General features: G+C 37.2%; 1 protein-coding gene across 1 annotated transcript; it reads left to right on the top strand.

The window, feature by feature from the left end:
• Nucleotides 1-1,252: 1,252 nt before the first annotated feature.
• LOC144441439 (uncharacterized) lies at nt 1,253-17,868 on the top strand. The gene is made up of 9 exons (XM_078131010.1): nt 1,253-1,333; nt 11,739-11,953; nt 13,579-13,656; nt 13,936-14,080; nt 14,856-14,930; nt 15,450-15,588; nt 16,190-16,307; nt 16,805-16,932; nt 17,774-17,868. The coding sequence occupies exons 2-9, from the start codon at nt 11,740-11,742 to the stop codon at nt 17,846-17,848; spliced, it is 972 nt and encodes a 323-aa protein (XP_077987136.1). The 5' UTR covers nt 1,253-1,333; nt 11,739; the 3' UTR covers nt 17,849-17,868.
• Nucleotides 17,869-22,361: the final 4,493 nt, after the last annotated feature.

The following is a 22,361-nucleotide window of genomic DNA, read 5'->3' as shown; positions in this document are numbered from 1 at the left end:
GCCATATTTCGTTTGAAATGGCGCTTTTGTAAATAAAACAACCAATAGAGAGAATACTTTACCATCGTTGAATACTCAGGCCGTACAGAACAACGTTTTCATACCAGTGTTTGACGAGGGTAATTTCACACCAAAGTGTCACTCAATCCTAAAAATCGATAAGAACACTTCAGTAAACATTCCTTCAAAGATTTTCAAATAAGGAATTGAACGGGTCAATGTTTTGGGAGCTGATTTCTGTGATAAGCTATCGGACCAGGCTCTCACGTATTTTGTCATGAATATTCAAGACATGACATGTTTTCATCGTCATTTGGTCCCGAAAAACGAATATATACAAAATACATCGACAAAAATATCATCCTTTGATCCTCACCATAGCATGTACACTACAGCCACTCTCAGTGTCATGCGCGTTGCGGTTTCAGCATGATTTTTGCACAGGCGCCGGCGCTCGTGAAATTGTTAGGGCACAGAGAACTTCGAAAATATGGAGAACTACGACAGTGGGGCCATCAGGCCGAACATCAAGCCTGTACGGGCGACAAAGGTTCGACACGGAGCATGTCAGTTACTATATAAACAAGTCACAAAATCGTAACAAAACGAGAATAAATTCAAATACTTGCGACCAAATACATATACATATCGATCACATACATACCGAAGTATTTACTATCCAAATTTAGTGGATTTCTTATCATCACAAGGGCCTAACGTAGGTGATAGATGATGATTCACTGACAACTATCGGGCATGTCAAACCGTGTCAAACCTTTCTCACCCTTACGGGCTAAATGTTCGGCCTGACGGCCTCACTCTGTAGTTCTCCATATTTTCGTAGTTGTCTGTGATCTAACAACTTCACGAACGCCTGTGGATTTTTTGTACCGTTTAAGTTTACCTTATCAACAACAATGTGGCCAGGCATTTTTTTTTAAAAAAGGGGCGTGTTTTCTACAGGTCTTATATCGGCTGATTTTAATAATTGTACGAGCTAGTCCGGGGGCCACACCCCCAAAAATACTGTCTTTGAACTTACATAATAATGCATTGGGATTATCAAGTACAAATACACAACATTCTGAACTTCGACAACCTATACTTTATGAATATGTTTCTATATATATATATATAATGATTATATGAACTCAAAATACTTTCACCTCCCCGTTCTGCTTGGTGTAGCGTAGACGCCGGAATGCGGTTGGTGTCCCCTCTACGTATAAATTGATATGGCAAGAGCAATTTGATATGCGTACAGTCATTTACCTTGGCTCGTTAACTTGATACAGCAACTTGAGCGAAGCTGAGAAGTGATCGCCCAGTTAAGGTAAACTTTTTTTGACCAGCCTTCAAAACCGTAATATTCACTCGATCTAACCTACGAGTGGACTCTGGTATGTCACTGTGTTTGGTTTTTGCATATAATCGTTCCATGGTTTTTTAATCTATTTGTGGTGACAATAGAGATCAGTTGAGACAACTGGTCTGAGGTTGAGTGTTACATGCACTACCTTGTGCAAATAACCGCCATCGATCTATTGAACAACCATCGGGACGGCTTGCCATCAAACGTGTCAGGCATTTTTGAGTTACCAGAGTTCCTAGTACATTACAACGAGGGAATATCACTTCAAACCATATGTTTGCAGCTCGACATATTCTGTAATATTTCTATGGCCATTTAATCAAGCGTAACCATAAAGAAAAGTTGCATTTTGGGTTGCGTTGAAACATGGACACTTCGTGCATGGTTTAATAGCCTGGATGCAAACGTGGTTGGTATCACCAAACGTAGCCCATAGCGTTTTGACGAACATGTACGAGCACCAACCGTGGCGTGACTACGATTTGTGACAGTCACGATCGAACCATATGTCACATAACTACAAACGTCAGAAATATCATTCGCATTACTGAACAATTACGAAACTTCTTTTGTTTGCTGTCGTTACAATTTTGAGTCAAATTGCTGAAATCGGACAATTAAAATGTCAATTTTTTTGCACCCCACCCTAAGTAACATCTCGTCATTTTCGAGTTGCGTCGCAACCAATAAAAGGTGCAGGTGAACTCGGTAAGGTATGATTAAACTGCGGTGGTTCAAATATATTAAACCCACAATCTGGACTTCGACCCACTCAAAAATTAGGTCGCATGCTGCACGTAAATTACTTGAGCTCGAGTGGTCCATTGTGTACAACTGTTACAATAAAACTGTACTTAACAATGGCAAAAACAAACTATACTCCCTCCGTACTTTTGTACGGTGCTACTTTCATAACAGTTTCGAAGTCAATCATGTAGAAGTGATGAGTGAATCGAGAGCCACACGTACCGTCAGACCGTTGTAGAACGAGGTAGTGAAACCATGACTCATCGAGGATTTAACAGCTATAAAGGTAGCATTCAAAAGACCACTAGAACGCACTAGTAGATCGTGATGATTCTCAGCTTGGTAAAGAGTACGTGGCAGTATATATATACCTCAACTTTTTACTGTTGCCTGTCTCTCCTCCACTGTCTATGCTGGAACCAACGCCGCGATACGTCCAATACACCCCATCAGTGAATATTATAAAAAATGTAAATCTGACAGGAGATCTGTTTCAAATAAAGCACTACCAGTATTTTGTTCAGTAAAGATCAACTTACAAGTTACATGTACAGATTCATTTCGAGAGTGACACTGAATCGAGGATGTAACACGTGTTTCCTTAAATCTATAGATATCACCAAATGACGTCACTTCCGATCGATTCTTCAGTTTCTGTGAGTAAATGGTGTTTACAACAGACAATGGATTTGCGCCAACACATTCGATAGATGATCTGGCCTTGCACGCCATATAATACCTCTATTTTAAGTCACATGTTTAAATTACATTCAAACGTTGAAACTGTAAATATCTGCATTCACAAATAATGGGCGGGGGGGGGGGGTCGGAGGAATTGAAAATTTGGAGGATGGTGGAGGGGGGACTTGAAAATTTTTGGTGGTTTTTTTTTTTTTTGGGGGGGGGGGACCTACAAATATTTTTCACATATAATAATGATGAAAACACATTTTGAGATACCCAATGTCTTTTTAATAACTTAAGTGTGTGTTGTTGAGTTGCTTATCTCGCCCATTGTTGATCACAACTATTAAACCAACTGTAAAATGAGCACAGGAAGAGACTGCACAATATAGATAGACCAAAATCACTGCAAAATGAGTATGACATAGTCTATGGACAATTTCAAAGCATTGCACTATTTATCATACTCGACATCGGCTGAATGATAGCACGTTGAACTGTCCTGAAGTGAATTTTAATCTTTTAAATAAACGTTTTGAACTATCTTGAACTACATAAATAAATAGTTAAATAAATAACAATGATAAATAAAACTCTTCTAAAAAACATGTATATAAAATCCTTTATGATTTCAGGCAGAAAGTACTTGTGACATTGCTTACAATTTATATTTGTAAAATGAATGTAAACTGGTAAATAAAAAAATGTATAAATATAAATAAATTTTGTAAACATTAAATAGTTTAATCGTTTAAAAGTTAAATTTGCACCATTCCTTTTATAATGAACTTGATGACCACCATTTTACCTGTTATTTCCATGGATCTGCATCATAGCTACCATGGTGTGTATTTATTTGCTTGGAATACATAGAAGACTGTCAGTGTTTGGCTTAAAGGACAGAGTTGCCCTATTTTAAAAGTTTACTTGTATTTTTTTTTAATGCAAATTTGTATATGCTGTTTGCAAAAGACTGTCTAATTGTCTCTAGATCCATTATTTTAAAAAACACTATGCAAAAATAATATTGGAAAGTATTCATGTAAATTTGTTAACAGGGTAGGAGTATGGCTTTAGAAAATAATTCAGCCAAAAAACATTAGTGAAACTGGAGAACTAAAAATCATGTCAAAATTTGACAGCCTTTTAACAAAAAATGGTGCAAAACATGTATATACACAAGTTCCTGTATAAAAACAACTAACATTAATTACCCTGTGTACTTTCAGCTTCAATATACACTCAAATAATGTTAAAGTCTGTGCAAATGAGTAAAATCTGGAGATTCCAAATGTATACATGTTCATGCAATTACATTAGAGACAATGTATGTATGTAAGTATGTATGTATGTATGTATGTACATGTATGTACATGTATGTATGTATGTATGTATGTATGTATGTATATGTATGTATGTATGTATGTATGTATGTATGTATGTATGTATGTATGTATGACATGTATGTATTTAGGTATATGTATGTGTGTGTGTGTGTGTGTGTGTGTACACATGTGTATGTGTGTGGCTATATATATGTTATAAAAATAAATGTGTGTGGGGGGGCCTTGAAAATTTCTGACCATGTGAAGGGGGGGGTCTGAATTTTTTGGGTTATAAAGGGGGGGGGGGGACTTGAAAAAAAATCTAATTTTGTCATGATTCCTCCGACATCCCCCGCCCATTATTTGTGAACGCAGCCTTATTGAGTTTATATATACAAAAACAAGCCAACCCTTGGGACACATAATAGTATTCTGGCTGACTTCGTCCTGTGTATTGCGCATGACTCGTTTATTCAAATGTTGAGATGATTATATACACAGAGCGTTCTCTCTCCAATGTCTATGGTCCATGCCAAAACGACAAGAGCCCAAAATTATGTGTATACGGTATATGGGGACATTTCTCAATCTGTCCATTTTATTCCTTCGTTGTCATATATACGTCAAAGTAGACTATAGTGATGGCTCTTTCAGTTATCGACGTGATGGATTCAACCGTGTGACGTCATATGAGGCCAGGATGCTATTTTTGTGTTGTGTCTCGCATTATTTATATTGTTGTTTTTTTTAAATTGTAAATTGAAAGCGTGTAAGGAAACATACGTTCAAAGGTTATGAATTTCCTGCGCTTGTTTCACATTATGACTATGTACGGAATTCAGCCCACTGACAGGTTGAAATTAGATTCTATCTTATCTGTGTTTAAATTAGTATTCAACTAGTTGTATTACAGTTGATTGTTTTCATGGACACGTATACCAGGTTAATATCTAGTCCTTCAAGTCGGGACTTTAAGGAGTCCCGTGTTGCATCTGCAAACAGGATTAGTTACATGTAATATCATGCTGACATGGACGGATAACTTCATTCAGGCACATTATAACACATGTATGGGATCGGGACAGACAGACAGACAGACAGACAGACAGACAGACAGACAGACAGACAGACAGACAGACAGACAGACAGACAGACAGACAGACAGACAGGCAGACAGGCAGACAGACAGACAGATAGACAAACAGACAGACAGACAGACAGACAGACAGACAGACAGACAGACAGACAGACAGACAGACAGACAGACAGACAGACAGACAGACAGACAGAGAGAAAACAGACAGACAGACAGACAGGGCAGACAGAACGTTAGGCCTTGCAACTATTACAGATCTAGAATAACGGATACCAGTAAATTCATATGCAATTCTCCAGGAATCTAAAATTATTAATTGGTTCTGAGATGTTATTGGCATTGCAAGAGTCAAACGTTAATAAATGTTTAAGCTACCCCTATTAATGGTAGCTGATCACTGTGCATAGCTAGCAAAGTTTAACTTTGCATACCGTAATTCCAATACAACACAAGTATGTTTGAAAACTCGATCACTTTGTATGGAAAGGCTATGTTCACTAACCGAGGATAGTCAAATCAAAACTTGAAATAACGCTATGAATAGGTCAAAGGTTAGGCTTTGGGGGTTGTAGTGGTAAAGGGAACAAACCTGTACAAAAAAATGAGGAAGGAATACTCACAAAATAATACAAAGACAATTAGTACTTATATCGAGAGGTCCCACAAAACAAACGAGCATCTAAATATTTTACACTAGGGTAATAAATACACACACGTCAACGTTGACATGGCCAGCAGTGCTTTAGAATAAAGTAGACCACTTTTTAGGACAGGTTAAAAATCCAGAAATCTAAGTTGTCAGTAAGGTTAGGTTAAGCTCAAGAATTGAAACGTGGCAATATAATATTAGATATGAATAAGGAGTAGAGGGAAAATGCATGTTTGGTCACGGTGAGGGAGTGTGGTGAAGGAGAAACGGAGAGAACTGTTGGAAAGATGGCAGGGAGGGAAATGACAGTAGAAGAGAGAAAGGGAGAGGCAGAAGGGAAGGGAAGGAAAGATAAAGAGATATTGCTTGACATTCTAACACGTATTAAAACATAATAGATTTTTTAATCTATAATTTATGAACTCGAACACTATTAGACATAGTATAGGTAGGTGTGACAAAGTGTGACGCACATACTTATTCTTACCGATTTTAATACTGGGGGTGTTGATTTGTTTAACCAGTTGCAGATAGGGGTTGATATCGACAGTACTAGTGAGGGTTGGGCGAGATATCCTGGTATTCTGACACACAATACTGCAATAAGTTGGTGAATTTGCGTAATTTCTACATGCGTACACTAACTAGCTACATAAAGGTGTGGTCACAACCACTGTACAATGAATTATATTCCACCAGTGGATTTTAACCCTGTGGGTGTTGATTTATTACGTTACTTTGTAGAAGTATTTAAGAACGCAAATACCATTCTATCCGCATTATCGCCAAATTTAAGCAGCAGTGACGCTTCTCAATCTGGTAGTTCCATTAATCGAGTGATTCTGAATATACAGGTAAATTAGACATTTTTTTCTGGGTCTAGTCACTGACGTCATCATACCATATGTTTTGATTGTTATTCAGCTTTGAACACGAACAAAGTTTTAAACTTATTTTGCAACATGTCTTGTTTAGCTGGAGTCATGATGGTCGAATAGTTAGAATGGCCAGTTTGGATCTGCAGGTGGTTGCCCGTTCGCGCCTTCTGATAGGCTAAGGTCCTTAGGCAAGATTTGAACCATGATTGTGCCCCAGTCAAACCAGCTATATCATTGGGAACCTGGTAGGATAGAGGTTACAGTGTGAATGTCTTAATCCTATGCGCTCATAGACAATAGAGAGTGCAATGGATTGTATGCTTCCCAGGGACTCAGTTGAGGCAATATAACTTAGAGCCATTGTGTTATTATATATCCGTACCAGGGGTAATAATACATGTTAAGCGCTTTGAACACAGTGTGAGAAAGTGTTATATAAAAACTACTATTATTACTATATATAGCTGATATGTGTTTAAAGCTGGTCATAGTTATAGTGTTTGTTTACTTATTGATAATTTGTCATGTTTTGCTGTTGTTGACAGTTTGTTTGTTCTATCTCAACATTTTAACGTGTACATTTCATAGTTTGGAAGGTAGGGGCAAAAGTAGACAAGTAATGTGAGATTTAACGATATGATTAATGATGCTCTTTTCTGATCAATCAATCAATCAATTAATCAATTAATCAATCAACCAGCCAACCAACCAACCACCCAATTAACCAATCAATCAACCATTTATCAATCAATCAACCAGCCAACCAACCACCCAATTAACCAATCAATCAATCAATCAATCAATCAATCAATCAATCAATCAATCAATCAATCAATCAATCAATCAATCAATCTATCTATCTATCTATCTCTCTATCAATCAATCAAGTTATTAGTCATTTTATCAATACAACAATCTGCAAATAAAAGTAAATGAGTTTGCAAAGCTCAAGCTGTCAATTGTCACAGTTGTCAATTTTAGGGGAAGGGTGGTCTTAACTCAGCCTTCAAACAGTCTTTAGATCCATAACTCAAATACAGCCAGATGCAAAGACTGTTTGTTGGCTGTGGGACGAGCGAAAAGTTTTTAAAATCAAAATGGCATTTCGGATAGCTGAAGTAGGGTAGTAGCGATAGTAGTCCTTCAAGGCTACAGGTAGATTAGTATGATACAGAGAGTGAGGACTGTATGGGAAAGAATACAGTATTCCGTCACAACACCATCATATCGCAATTTGGCATGATTTATAGAAAGTTGATCAAATTTGACCTCTCAACGGAAACTGATAGAAAATATCAGGCTTATCTTATTTAGTATGTAGCATTAGTATGGCTAAGTTAAATGTAATTAGATAGCGAAATATGCAATTTGTTACAACCGATAGCAAAGGTTCACGTCGACAAACATTCTTGTGACTGTTAAGGTCAAGCTAACAGAATGAAAGTTACAATGATCATACGATAGCTAATTATAGTTAATTAGTTTACAGAAGATCACAAAATGACAAGACGACAACTTCTCATCACATTAAAGTCTGTATAGAAAATGACAAATTCCATTTGAACAAAATGACAAAGATACGATTATTTTGTACTAAACAACAAATCGAGCTAGTATGCTTCGAACATATTGCAATCAACGCCATTAAGACGTGTATGTAGTTCGTGTCACGTTTGCAGGATTCGGTCACAAGTCTCAACAGGCAATATAACTGATAACCATGATACTCAGTTATCAAATACGATTACAAAAGATAATGTGCTAGGTACCTATGACCTCGTTGACTATAGATTATTCCCAATAAACAAAACGCTATCATAAATGGAGCCAACGTCGTAAGTGTCCATTTTGGTGACTGACTGACTGACTGACTGATTTCATAGTATTCGAATTCTACACTCAGTGCGGTCATTGTTGGACTCTAGACAATTGGGAGCTGGTAGTTGCTGTAAATTAGGGCTATAAACATTTTCCCGTTCTAGTTTCACTGGCTTAAGTTCATACACCAGGTTCGCAAATCCCTTTTCTTTGATTGGAGACATATTAAACTATGTATTAATATAACATTACATTAATCTGGAGTACTAGGCTTTATTTAAAGGTTTGAACTTTATACGATAGTTTAATATATTGGTCTGAAGCTAGATTCGTCTATTAGATAAATTTCCCACGTTGTTGCCTAGTAACGGGTCACGTGGACCCAGTCATAGCAATGAAATGAACACGCAGTTCACGTTTTACTCAGTATCTTATCAATAGCAACGGGTGTGGTATTTTGAAGTTTAACAAAGTCCTTGTCCGCTGAGGAGGTGATGTCACTAGCTTCATTACATCATGTACTATCATATTTTAAGTTGGACCTCGGACCCAGTGAAGTACCTTCCCTGACAACACACCTACATGTTATTGACACCTGTTGATGACTGCCGATGGGCTAATGGGAGCATTAGTTCGTCACCGTGCCTGATAAGTTAACAACTGATAAACCTATCAATCAATCAATCAATCAATCAATCAATCAATCAATCAATCAACCAATCAATCAATCAATCAATCAATCAATCAATCAATCAATCAATCAATCAATCAATCAATCAATCAATCAATCAATCAATCAATCAATCAATCAATATATCTATCAACGGAACAACAACTTTTCCGTTATCAACTCAATCGTTAGATTAATTATTTCGTTCACACACTCATCCTTCTGTCGTTCATTCATTCATTTATTCATACGTTCGTTCGTTCGTTCGTTCAATAATGATAAAAGCTGTAGTGACCTGTATTATATGATTGCATACGACCTTTGACCTTTGAACTCAACTGAAGATCAGCGGCCGTCGCAATAATTAAATTACATTTAATAAATTAACATCATCTAGTCAACGAATTCGAGGGCTTTTCAATATTTTCATTATATTTTTGTGGCCACAAAATCAGTTTTTATTTGTAATATCAAAATAATTAACGTGGATTTAGGTTAACCCCCCCCCCCCCCAATTAGTTGCTGTGGACACCGATGGTATTATAGTGGTCCGTCACGGTACGGAAGCGTTGTTTCATAGCTACTAGAAATGAGAACGAGGTTAATCATGATTATAGGGAATTATTTACATACACAGCTGCATGGTGACCCGCAACGCAGTCAACAGAACTAGAAAGAAGATTAACACGTGACTGTAAATCATTAACACGATGCAAAGTATTTTTCAGAGAGATCTTTTCTTTTTGTTCTCTTATCTTATATCAAATTTCGGTTTTATATTATTTTCCATGTATGTTTCAAACATATAAATATCCCTAATTTACTAGTCATGAATTGAGGTCAATATTTTGATTAATGACCGTGACCAGCCCACAAAAATATGGATAAAGATGGTCAGAGATGATAGTCACGAATTTCCAAATATTTAATTTTTTACTGAATAATCAAGCATTTATGACTACCCCGTTTTCAGTGTTGACATTCTCTCTCATATGTTAATTACATTTCTACATACAAGCTTGGGAACGTTTGACCTGAATGGCGAACAAACCGAATATGTGTGTAGAGGATTATTATAACGACTGTGTAAAACTAATAATTCACCAATGCATAGTTTGACCGAAGCGACATGGTTTCCCTTTGTTATTACACTAATCGTGACGTCACAGTGCATGGACAGTTTCTACATTTCTCCTACCGGGTCGTTATAATTTTGCATATTTTTTATCAAAACATTTGTGTCGTCACAACCACAACACTAACAACAAATATCTCAGGACGTGTCATATCATGCACCTAGTGCATTGCGACATTTGCAGCCTGGTGTAAATATATATATATATATCTTCTTTACATATACAAGCCACGTGGTTGCCATGGACAACAAACACATAAATAACTATTTGCCCGCTTGTTTTTCGGCATTTTAATTATTTTGATGCTTTTTAAGTGACATTTTTCGTGAATTTTTGGTTCAAAAGTACAAAACGTTGTTTATCACTATAATAAACATGGTAGAGAACGACGCCATTTAATTTCACTCGTTGTAAAACGTCGTCAATATTTAATTCCTGTGTCGCTGGTTTTGCGCAATGAAATCGACATTGCAAACAATAGGCATAGCCTGTATTTAACAATATCTATTGTGTGAACAACATTCATCACCATTACGTAACGAACGTTATTGCGCATGTCATGTTTGTATGTGTGTGTATGTACATTGCAACATTTTAATATTGGCGAAGAAGCCAGGGGGATCCTATCCAGAAGCTATCAATATTATTCTTAGACTTTTACATAACGAACTTTATTATGATTTTGTACAAAAAGTGTACAGAAAATATATTCTTTATTTTTAAGAATTAACTTCGGAGAGTTGACTGCCATATTTGATAGCGATTTCCTGAGAGATTTGGCGATTTTTTAAATAAACGTTGTCACCCCTATCGCCTATCCATTCCATTTTTGGACTAAATCATTAAGCGACTGGCGTGGCCCACAACCACATCACTATTCAAGGTATATAGGTATTTTGGCTATATTTAGACTGTCTGTTATCAGGCATTAATATAATTTGATCGTTACCTGGATTTTAAAAAATGATAAATTTACAATTATATAGAGAACAACGTTTATGTAGTACAATGTTGTTATATGCATCAGTACATGACAGCAAGATCAACATGATATTTAGTAACATCTGTTTTCCGTCGTTCAAGATAACAGCTTTGTTTTAGTATAGGAAAGGGAGCTGATGGTAACGACTCTCATATTTCCTTTGTAAAATCCTCGTTACGATCGATTGTGTTCGTCTTTTACCTTATCTAATAATACATCGAAGCCTTTTAGATGGTTGCTTGCTAAACAAACATATTTGTTAACAATTCGCAGACCACGTATTTTTAGTATTTACGTTTTTATTTTACGGGCTATTTTATAATGATGTGTATTTTATTTTTAAAATGTGCGATTCACTGTGTTTTTCTCCATTTTTTAAAGGATGAACGACTTCCATAAGGATTCCCTTGACGTCCATAACAAGCTGAGAGCTGTCCATGGATCGCCTGCCTTGACGTGGTCCCCAGCTTGCGCCAAGCATGCGCAGAAATGGGCTGACCATCTAGCAAAGACCGGGAAATTCAAGCACAGTGAAAATAATGATTTCGGTGAAAACATCGCAACTGGATTCGGAACTGGTGATTATGATATGTCAGGTAAGAAAATACAATTAATTAAAGTATCCGATAACTGCCAAATGCTAAAATTCGAATAAATTATATGTTACGTAATCAGTGACGTCATTACTTATTTCTAGCTACATCTCGTATGCAATGGGAAACAAGGTGATCAAGCTAAAACCACTATAGTGCATCACGTCATAGATATATTGGAGGGCCCTTCAAAATCTATGATCACGTTCAGTCTGTGTATTGTCATACGTCAATCACATCCCATAATATCACCTTGCATAAATAATCCGTTTACTTGTAATTGACGTCATTACTTGTGTTTACCATGTTTGTTTGCAAATTACTTCACTACGTAAAAGTAAAATATTGTTCACATTTTTTCGTAGTTCATTGCAATTAACGGGTTATAAACACGGGCTTGATCTGGTCGATTCATATTGTTGTCAAAAAGTAAACGTTGTTGTTATTATTGTTGTTGTTGTTTGTGTTTTTAACATTGTTTTAACCTCCAACGGGCACTACCCGGAGGGAGCTTATACGTTTGACTTTACCAGGTGGGGATTATGTTTTCAGTGAAGGCTTGATTTAAATAGAATAATAGTTTGGGTTTTTTTTTTTTTTTATTTAAATAAAAATAATAATACCCATTTCTCAGGCAAATGGCTACTTTTAATGAATGTTGTTCTTGACTAAGTCTGTGTAAGAAAGCTAACGATGATCAATACGAATAAAGATTGTTCAAAAAATGGACCTCGGTTAGTAGAATGTATTTCTCTCGACGATTATGTAACGACGCAGGACTGATGCCAGAGTGCACAAAATATGAATCCTATCATATACCCCCCCACCCCATTGTCTCCTGGGAAAGATGAATATATAATTCTGTAAATATTCCAAAACAGATCACAAAAGACAAATGGTTACACAAGGACAGATGTTAGGACAATAAACACCTGTTGATCTATCAGAACTCAGTCACGGCCTTATGGATTTATGCAATGACATAAAGTATTGTCATAATAGAATTTGACCTCAACAGATGTTGAGAATCTAATGGATTATTCAAAGATATTCAAATAAAAAGATTGGGAGAAAGTACACAAATTCTTTGCTGTCAGTATCAATTTCCCCAAAAGAAGGCTACGCGGAATTCTGTTTACAAACTTAATGCATTTGTTTCACGAGTGCATCGTAAGTCATAGATGAGATAAAGATTAGTCTGAAATAAGTTGTTTTAATATTCAAATAAAACGGATTAAAATTTCTTTGCACTCTTTTGTGGAATAATGTGCACATTTTTTAGCTTTCTCCCTGGAATCCTAAGCAGTGCTTTCTTTGCTAGAGTTAATCGTACTAGAGTGCTAAACGAGGTCAGGTGTTACACTGTAACGCTAAACCCAAAACAACCACGGCAAAAAAAGCAACTAAATAATATACAGAGGATAGAGATAGATATATAAAATCGAGTTGATGCCTACAGCAGATTTTACCACCCTGCAGTGCTGCGTGCAATACCATTTTGAATTTGCGTTCCACTTGTCCATAGTTACTGATTTTTCAAAGATGTGTCAACCACTATTCCCTATATTGATGTTTGAAGTGTCGTTTTTCTAAGTGAATGAATACTAGTATGTGATTCTCATCTGCAGGTAAACAGGCAACTGAAAACTGGTACAGCGAGATCCGAGATTATAACTTTGGTAAACCTGGATTCAAATCAGGAATAGGTAGGTGGACCTTTAAGGTAATTTTGCATAGTACTTTGCAACTTGCAGCCACTCTTAACGTAATCGCAAACGCACTGTTCTAAAACTATTTAATCTTGTTATAGGAGAAGTGGAAATATGACTAGTGATTTTTTACTTGAAACGACAAAAATTCAGAGTTTTATCAACACGGCCATAAGTGAAAAAAGATCCGGCTTGGAATGTGCTGAATAAGTTTCAAATCACAATGTCAGATATACTTACGGTTCTCATTTCCATTTCTGTAACTTTATCAACCAGGTCATTTCACCCAGGTGGTATGGAAAGGAACCAAAGAGATGGGGATAGGCAAAGCCAAGTCCAAGGATGGCAGAATCTTTATCGTCGCCAATTACAGCCCACCCGGTAACATGATGCGTGACTTTGCTGAGAATGTCCTCAAAGGGTAAGTCTCACTGAAGGAGCATCATTATGTTCACTATGCAAAAGTTGAAATGAGAGAGAGAGAGAGAGAGAGAGAGAGAGAGAGAGAGAGAGAGAGAGAGAGAGAGAGAGAGAGAGAGAGAGAGATGGACAGACAGACAGACAGAGACAGACAGACAGACAGACAGACAGACAGACAGACAGACAGACAGACAGACAGACAGACAGACAGACAGACGGACGGACGGACGGACGGACAGACAGACAGACAGACAGACAGACAGACAGACAGACAGACAGACAGACAGACAGACATTCAGATACAGAAAGAGACAGTGAAGAAAGACAGACAGACAGACAGACAGACAGACAGACAGACAGACAGACAGACAGACAGACAGACAGACAGACGGGTGCAGGCAGGCAGGCTGGCAGAGAGAAACATAACGACAGACAGGCAGATACATATGAAAAACGAAATAATTTTTCCGTTGAAGGCGACAGGATGAATCGATACATGACACGCATTCGATGGTATTCCGACTGATTGTTACAAACCAAATTTGACAAACACAAATGACATGTTGGCTTTTTTTGTCATTTTCAATTATTTATAAATTATTTTGAGTATATCATTGTTGACACGTGCTCTCTACAGTCATGGGACGGAAGATATTTTTAGTCAATAGACACTTAACGTGATGTATAGTTAAGTTCTGACTGCATGGATCTTTGCCAGGAAAATCCAAATTAAAGAGGCTGATTGCGTGTTTTATCGATTATTTTTTTCCTTGTAGATCAGCTGATCCATCATCAGTCGCTAAGCCATCTGCAGGTGGTGCAAGCACAGCTGGTGCTGGTGGCCAAAAAACGTGAGTAGGGTAATCATGTGGAGGTCATGAAACATGACCTTTAATGCCAAAGTCGCTACAAGCCCCCACAACCCCTGTCCCCACCCCACCCCATGGCCACCCACAGTCAATGGCCTTCCAAACATGCTCCTGTAGATCATTGAAGACAGGTCAAACATTCCCACAGTGGCTTGAAGGTTATTAGTGACGATTGAGTCAGTAACTTACGTTACCTGTGTAAAGAAATGATAACGTCAATGAGGTCACTTTGTCCAAAAAAGAAACACAAAAAGAAAACTCAATACATTTCCAGAACGACCATTAACTACTCGACATTTTCAGTAATAATAACAAACGCATTTCGTCAAAGCAAAATCGGTGTTGTATTTGTTTAATTTCTTTTAAATTTCGTAGCAGTTGAAAAAATTCAATTCAGCGTAAGATTTAATATCGACATTCACCAGAATTCAGAAAGTTAGGACGTTACTTTGATTTTGATGCATTTGCTGATAAGTCTGTTGGAAATTATTCATCTTTCAGTGGCCCGTTGACTTGTTCAGGATGCTCCAAGGAGATTACCAGGTACTTTGAAACTAAAGATGGCAGGAAGGTGTGTGAAGATTGCTACAAGAACAAAGAAGCCGCCAAGTGTGCTGGGTGTGAGGATCCCGTTATCGGGGTAAGGACATATCATTTTGGCTATTTAGAAAACTGCCATCTTGAATGATGTATTATGGGGTAAGATAAGCTTTTTACAAAACTGCCATCTTGACTGATGCATTATGGGATGCATTAGTGTCGTTACGTTGATATCACTGTAATTACATGTGTTTTTCACACACTTTCAGCCACAAATAATTTCTTCTTCGTTACCGATCGCGAGATCCTTTCTATTGACCGAGATTTGGTCAATTTAATATCATCTGAGCATGCTCTGTTTGGCTGGATTACAATTTGACCTATGAAACATTTGCATGTATCATTCTTGTCAACCAGTGTGATATTTTTCTTTGTGATTTGTTTGTTTGTTTGTTTGTTTATTTGTTTGTTTACGTTTGTTTATGTGTTTATTTGTTTGTTTGCAGTAACGTGTTCTTTTAGTGTTATTTTTCGAAATCTATTTTGTCACTCCGCTCACCCAGTCTCTAAGTATATTGTCATAGTCTTTGGTTCGACCGAATAAATTGCATTTTTAAGAAATATATTTCAAATCTATGCATAGTATATTGTTAATTGTAGAAGAAGCAATTTAAAATATAAACTTCTTGCTTTCCAATCAGCAAATCATCTCTGCAATGGAACAAAAATGGCACGCCAAGTGCTTTGTTTGCACGGAATGTAAGAAACCGTTCGACGGACCATTCATTCCTAAAGATGGAAAACCATTCTGCAAGAAAGGTGAGCTTTTTATGATGTCATAACTCTACTATTATGCGACAAAAGTCTTGAAATGATTACAGCTTTATTGTTTGACTTTGGCTATAGTACTTCTTTTACAAAATTGCACGCCACCGGAGGGGGGGGGGTGCAAAAACACATTGCAACGGAACGGCTATAGGAGAACCTGAAAGGTACAATAATGATTTTAAAAATAGCAAACGGGACTCGGCGATATAAAATAATATGACGGGAAAAATTGCACGAAAATAGCTGTGATCTGTAATTAGAATGTTGCTTAAAAAGGAGGGTATACCAGCCGACAATCAAGCGATTTTATAGTCTGCTTGATTGGCGCGATCCCGGCCACTGTGACTCTGTACGTTATTTTTATTGGGAAGTGAAAAATGTTGTTATAACAGTAGTCCTTGAAAATTTTACTGTAACTAAAAGCAGAAAATTATATTTTCAATTTACTTTTTCTTATTTTCATTAAAATATTTTTTTTCTGTTCGCAGACTACGAGAAGATATTTCTTGGCGGGAAAAAGAAGCCAGACAAGTGTCACGGATGTAAGGAGAAGATTGAGTCGAAGTGGATCGAGGCTTTAGACTATGCCTGGCATCCTGGTTGTTTCAAGTGTAAGGTACGAGAAATGTCCAAAGCTAGACTCACAAAGTCACGACAGTTAATTGTCTGTAGAATTTCAACTGAAAGATTCGCCGTGTGTTATGTGGAATTCGGTTCCGGAAATCTAGGTTGATGACCGCGAAAAGTTCTTTCGTCAGTCGGAGTCAGAGCAAATACCTTGTTTGGCAAGAATACTGGATTTCGTGGTAATCCGCAGCTTTCATGAAAAAATAATCACTCTCATCGTAGACATCCAGAATAAAATTAGAACCGACCTTTTCTGTGTAGACAAAGACTCTCTGCCTCCTTTTGACCTGTTATATAAACTGAAATGCGTATTTTGGAGGAATTAATGATTTAGGTTGTTGTGCTAAGACATGGAAACACATTTCAACAATTCCAAAAATAAGTTTAATCATATCAAACTAACACAAGATATGGTCGTCTGCAATATTATGAGTTGAGAATTACTCCAGCACGATAGCAGCAAAGACTGCTGTCACTAGCATAAACAGATTGATCACACAACGGAGCTTGATGGCGAGAAAGACACACGAGATGAAGTGAAAAATAACTGAGAAACGACCATCAGTCAGTCAGTCGGTCAGTCAGTCAGTCAGTCGGTCGGTCGGTCAGACAGACAGACAGACAGACAGACAGACAGACAGACAGACAGACAGACAGACAGACAGACAGACAGACAGACAGACAGACAGACAGACAGACACCATCAACAGGTGGTGGTCAAAGTTCTCTAGGAAAAATATCCGTATTTGCAACGAAGGCTTTCATATGAATTACTTCAATCTGTTAACAATACACATTACTCATTAAATCTCTCGTTTTCTTCCCTGTAGGAATGCGGAAAGATTTTGGAAGGAGAATCCTTCTTCAAGAAGGGAGACGACCCCAACTGCGAGAAATGTAAATGAGAAACAGGACGATAACAAGCTAGACTTAACTTGTGTGCGTTGAATACAAACTCCTGCTCCCATCATGCAGTGCTTCTAATCTGTAGCTGTAACATAGACGTAAATTCCAGTACTTGTATTCTGAAAGTGTTTTCGTGAAGTGGGGACATGTTCATAGGAGTATAGCAGTACATTTTTAGTATATCTCTTGGGGGTTTCAGTCGCATTGAAGCTCATTTTAATTCTCCCGTAGTTTCCCCAACTGTAGATGTATATCCCTTGGAACGCCTGCTAAAAATAGTTTCATAAAAAAGAAGTGCCGACCTTGGCTGTTTTTAATTCAACAGCTGTAAAATATGAACACTTGCGTTTATGACTAGTCGGTATCTTTCTGCATTAAAATTTATAAATAGTTTATGTTTAAATGCAATGTTTTCATTACAAATTTCGATTGATTTGCTGGTATAATAATGAATATTTTAGAATACACCGGGTTTTTATTTCTTGTTATCGACAGTTCTTCGTTCTCATACGTATAATCATTAAGCAGTATTATCGTGTCATTAATCAGTATTATCATATTGCGATATTTCTACATTATTCAGGGACCTAACATATTTCAGGGATTCGGTGCTGTGAATATTTATGAGGATAAAGCAATACCTTTGTTGAATTATTTACATTGTAATTCGAAATAGTATATCTAAAAAAAATTTGATTGATTCAAGTTAAGTGCATTTTCGTGTATCGATGCATGTAAATCATGTATATGTAAACCATTTGTTGGGAACTCTTCACCGACTTAAGTGTTTTTTAGAGGATAGAGGGGAATATGGAAGTCCTTTTCCCGAACCTTTAGATCGACAGCAGTCAGGACTCTTTTGCTGGTATCCCAGTTGGATGTGAGTTCCACCTTTCTTTACCCCCATCCCAGTACTGTAGTTTAGCGCCCTCACTCGATGAAATACTTACTGATATTTAATACGGGTATGGATCACCTTTTTCTTTATATTTTTTTTGTGTGTGAAGTGAACGTGTTAATACATTACCATGTACTCAAGCTAAATAAGATGATTGTCTCAAACAATGTTTGCCGGTTTTCAGACTGCACACCGTGTTAAATCTAGCTCTATACGTACTATAAGTAGTGTTTTTTTCCTTTAGTCTACTTTATATTTTGATCGATGTTTAATATAAATCGTCGATTTTAAACTCGTGTTGTCATTTCTTGAACAATATATCAATATTATAAGTAATGTATTAATACTATATTGAGTTTTATTACATGCTTAAATATGATGCAAAATTTGCACAGCTGTCATGGAAACTTCTGAATAAACTTTCGTCAAATGCTATGATATAAATTAAATATTTACTGTGTTGTGTATCTTGACTTTCATAAATACGATAATGAATATTATGATTAGATGTTAATCAATTACAAGTTCACGGCTGAGCTATCTTTCTTTTATTGCTTTGTTGTTCGGGGATTTAGCGCCTTTTCAAACGTAGACACTCACTCCCTCAACAAACAATCGAAATGACAATATACAAAAAGAAGTGGAGTTGAATAAAGCAATCGAGTCGTATACCAACATCAGATTTTAATCAGATATTGCGTAGTGTGATGTCCCCAAGTGGGACTAGACTACAGTGTTGCTGTTGTTGTTGTTGTTGTGTTGTGTTGTGTTGTGTTGTGTTGTGTTGTGTTGTGTTGTGTTGTGTTGTCTAGTGTGGTGTGGTGAGTTGTGTTGTCTTGTCTTGTCTAGTGTGGTGTGGTGGGGTGTGGTGTGGTGTGGTGTTGTGTTGTTCAACAGTACTATCTTATGTCTTCACTTTACACGTCGCCTCGTGTATTTGTTTTGCTAGTCGTCTTGACACCGCGATGCATGCTTTGACGTGCTTTCCCCCACGTTTGTCGAACTATTCACCATTTTGTTGTCTTGTTTGTCCTTTGGGGTGTTTTCTCAAGTGAAACACGACGTAAAGTGGGGGCTACAAAGGTAACTTTGGTGAAAGTATGTGAATTTACACGGTAACTTACTACGTCATTAAACTTCACAGTGCAAAGTAAACGAATTCGATGGGCGTGAAAATTGTAAAATAAACAGAAAACATGTTGACTCGCTTTTTCAATCTTGTACAGTCAACAGACAGGGATTTGGTCATTCTACATACATGTTCTGAACGTCGTAATTTACACACGATGTGCAAAGCCTCACTTCACCGGTGCCCTTAGTGAATGGCAAAGTAAGGCAAAAGTCAGATTCTACCAAAGTTATCCTCACTGCACTGTCGTTCCTTCGAACTTGTAAACATTGATTCCTATAGCTTGACCTGACATCACCTTTGATTGTGGTTTTCAGACGTACGATTTATAGCCTGGGATAGTTCTCCATAATGAAGTAAACAAATCACCGAGGTAAATGATCCATTAGCCAGGCTATAAACCGCCATGCGTACATCTGGCGTTCGACTTATCATGCACGATATAACTTAGTGATTTTTTCCGTCGTTGATCTTACTGTAATCGTATGAATTCAAGTAGTATCGTACTATCAAACTTAACAATTGTTTACAATACTCACATTCTTTAATTGGCAAACTTCTATACCGGCAGCCCTGAAAGGTGAGCTGACCAGCCTGGGTCGCCGCCTTACATTCACATGTACATTTGACAATTATAGCTAACTTGAACGTACGCTATACCATATTCTCAATAACATGTTACCTAAAGAATTGTGTACTCGTCTTTTTCAGCCATTCTTCTATGATATTCGCTTCCATGACTCTGAAAAACAGTGTTTTGATAGGAATGTCTGCTTTGACCTCTCGCAACAATACAAATCTTTTGACGTTTTTGTTGTCAACGAACAATGGAAAAGAAAACTTCTTTAGAAAGCACTTTGCAAAGAGGTTAAAAAGATCTTCCATGCCACGAAAAGGGGTCACAATAGACACTCGGACGCTTACAGTCAGTTTGTATAGGGACTGATATATTGTTCAACGATAATTGCCAACCAGGGGGTTCTACCACATACCTGGTCTTACTAAGACATCCACGAGCAGCCGAACCACTCGACGTGACCCCGACACATAATATACTAAATTTCAAACTGTCACCCTCCATTTGACATAAATCGATTTGTAGGAGTAATTTATACCTTTGAACTTTGAATTGTGAGTATACACCTTCAACAAAAGCGTACCCTTTGTTTGTAAAATCATGACCGAGAAAGTTTGTTTTTGACATATTAGAGTAGGGGATGTTGTTGTGTTTGACTGATGTGGTGTGTATAAGGGTGGTACCTTGAGGTATATGTAAACGGCGTCTCCTAAGTGTTCATCTCTTTGTAGCTAGCTTTAGTTACTTTTAATATATAACTTCCAACATGTCCAGTCATTTTGTATAAAAGGACAATGGGGGGGGGGGAGAGAAACATGAAACACTTCCTAGTTCTCAACTTGACGAAAACCACCTGTTCGACCGAACGACCACGAACTTGTAAACTTAGGAGTGGGCCTAAGACGAATGACAATCCGAGTGACAGAAAACGAATGACAATATTTAGAGTATATAATAAACAGTGAAATGAGACCCTTTTCTACATTAATTTTAGTTAGTTGAATGACATCCTCTCTACACTGTTAAACAAATTGAATGACAGGAGCCACTCTATAGCATTAGTGGAATGACGACATTTCCAATTCTTGCATCTCCTCTTATACACCCATGGTTAAATCAAGGTACTAAATTCGGGTAACTTACTTGTGTTTGCAAAACATGCAGACAGACCAGTAATATGTGTTCACGGTTGACATGGAAACAAGCTTAATGGCTTCACTGCAGCTGAATTCTTGTAAGTGTAAGCATACGTATAAGCACCGTGGAGGTGTGAAACGTGAAGGTCACTTATACCTCCACATATATACATCTACTTTCTTATGAAGTCCTAAATATGCCACCACATGTACGTACATAAACATCACCTGACTAGCGAGTCAAACTTAGATATGTTCGAATACTGAGGAGTACACCGACTCTTGCAAATTCATAGCACCCAAAATCTATGCCATATGTGTGATTTCCACAGTGACAGTAACAGGACAGGACAGCCATGAATCCATCATATGTGACTACCTGACTAGTCATTTCCGAAAGTGATACAATAGGACAGGATACCATGGATTCCGGGTTACTGAATTCACTATATATCTATGCCACAAAGTGTTTGTCGTTTGATATGTTGATGGAAATATATACATGGTACAAACATAAAAGAACAGAAATAATGCTTGCTAATAGGGAACTTGCAATCCAAACTGAGCATGCTCAGACACAAAGGACTATGGGATTATCTGTGGTAATACCTAATCAGGAGCTACCGATAAAATAAACCTCCCACAATGGTCAGGGCGACTATGAATTGATCATTTGTGGTTAAAAACAATGTAACATTATTGTTTACGATACTATTTGATTAGTATTTATTATCACATTTCCCATGATGCAATATTCAACATGGCGGGTTTG

The sequence above is a fragment of the Glandiceps talaboti genome, chromosome 10, assembly GCF_964340395.1.
Source record: "Glandiceps talaboti chromosome 10, keGlaTala1.1, whole genome shotgun sequence".
Lineage (NCBI taxonomy): Eukaryota > Metazoa > Hemichordata > Enteropneusta > Spengelidae > Glandiceps > Glandiceps talaboti.
The sequence above is the reverse complement of the archived record's forward strand: the minus strand, read 5'-3'. Positions and strand labels throughout refer to the sequence as shown.

Coding starts and splice junctions, on each gene's coding strand:
- LOC144441439 (XM_078131010.1), top strand. CDS start 11,740: ATGAACGACTTCCATAAGGATTCCCTTGACGTCCATAACAAGCTGAGA. Junction 14,081..14,855: donor GCTGAGAATGTCCTCAAAGG/GTAAGTCTCACT, acceptor TTTTCCTTGTAG/ATCAGCTGATCCATCATCAG. Junction 15,589..16,189: donor GTGAGGATCCCGTTATCGGG/GTAAGGACATAT, acceptor CTTTCCAATCAG/CAAATCATCTCTGCAATGGA.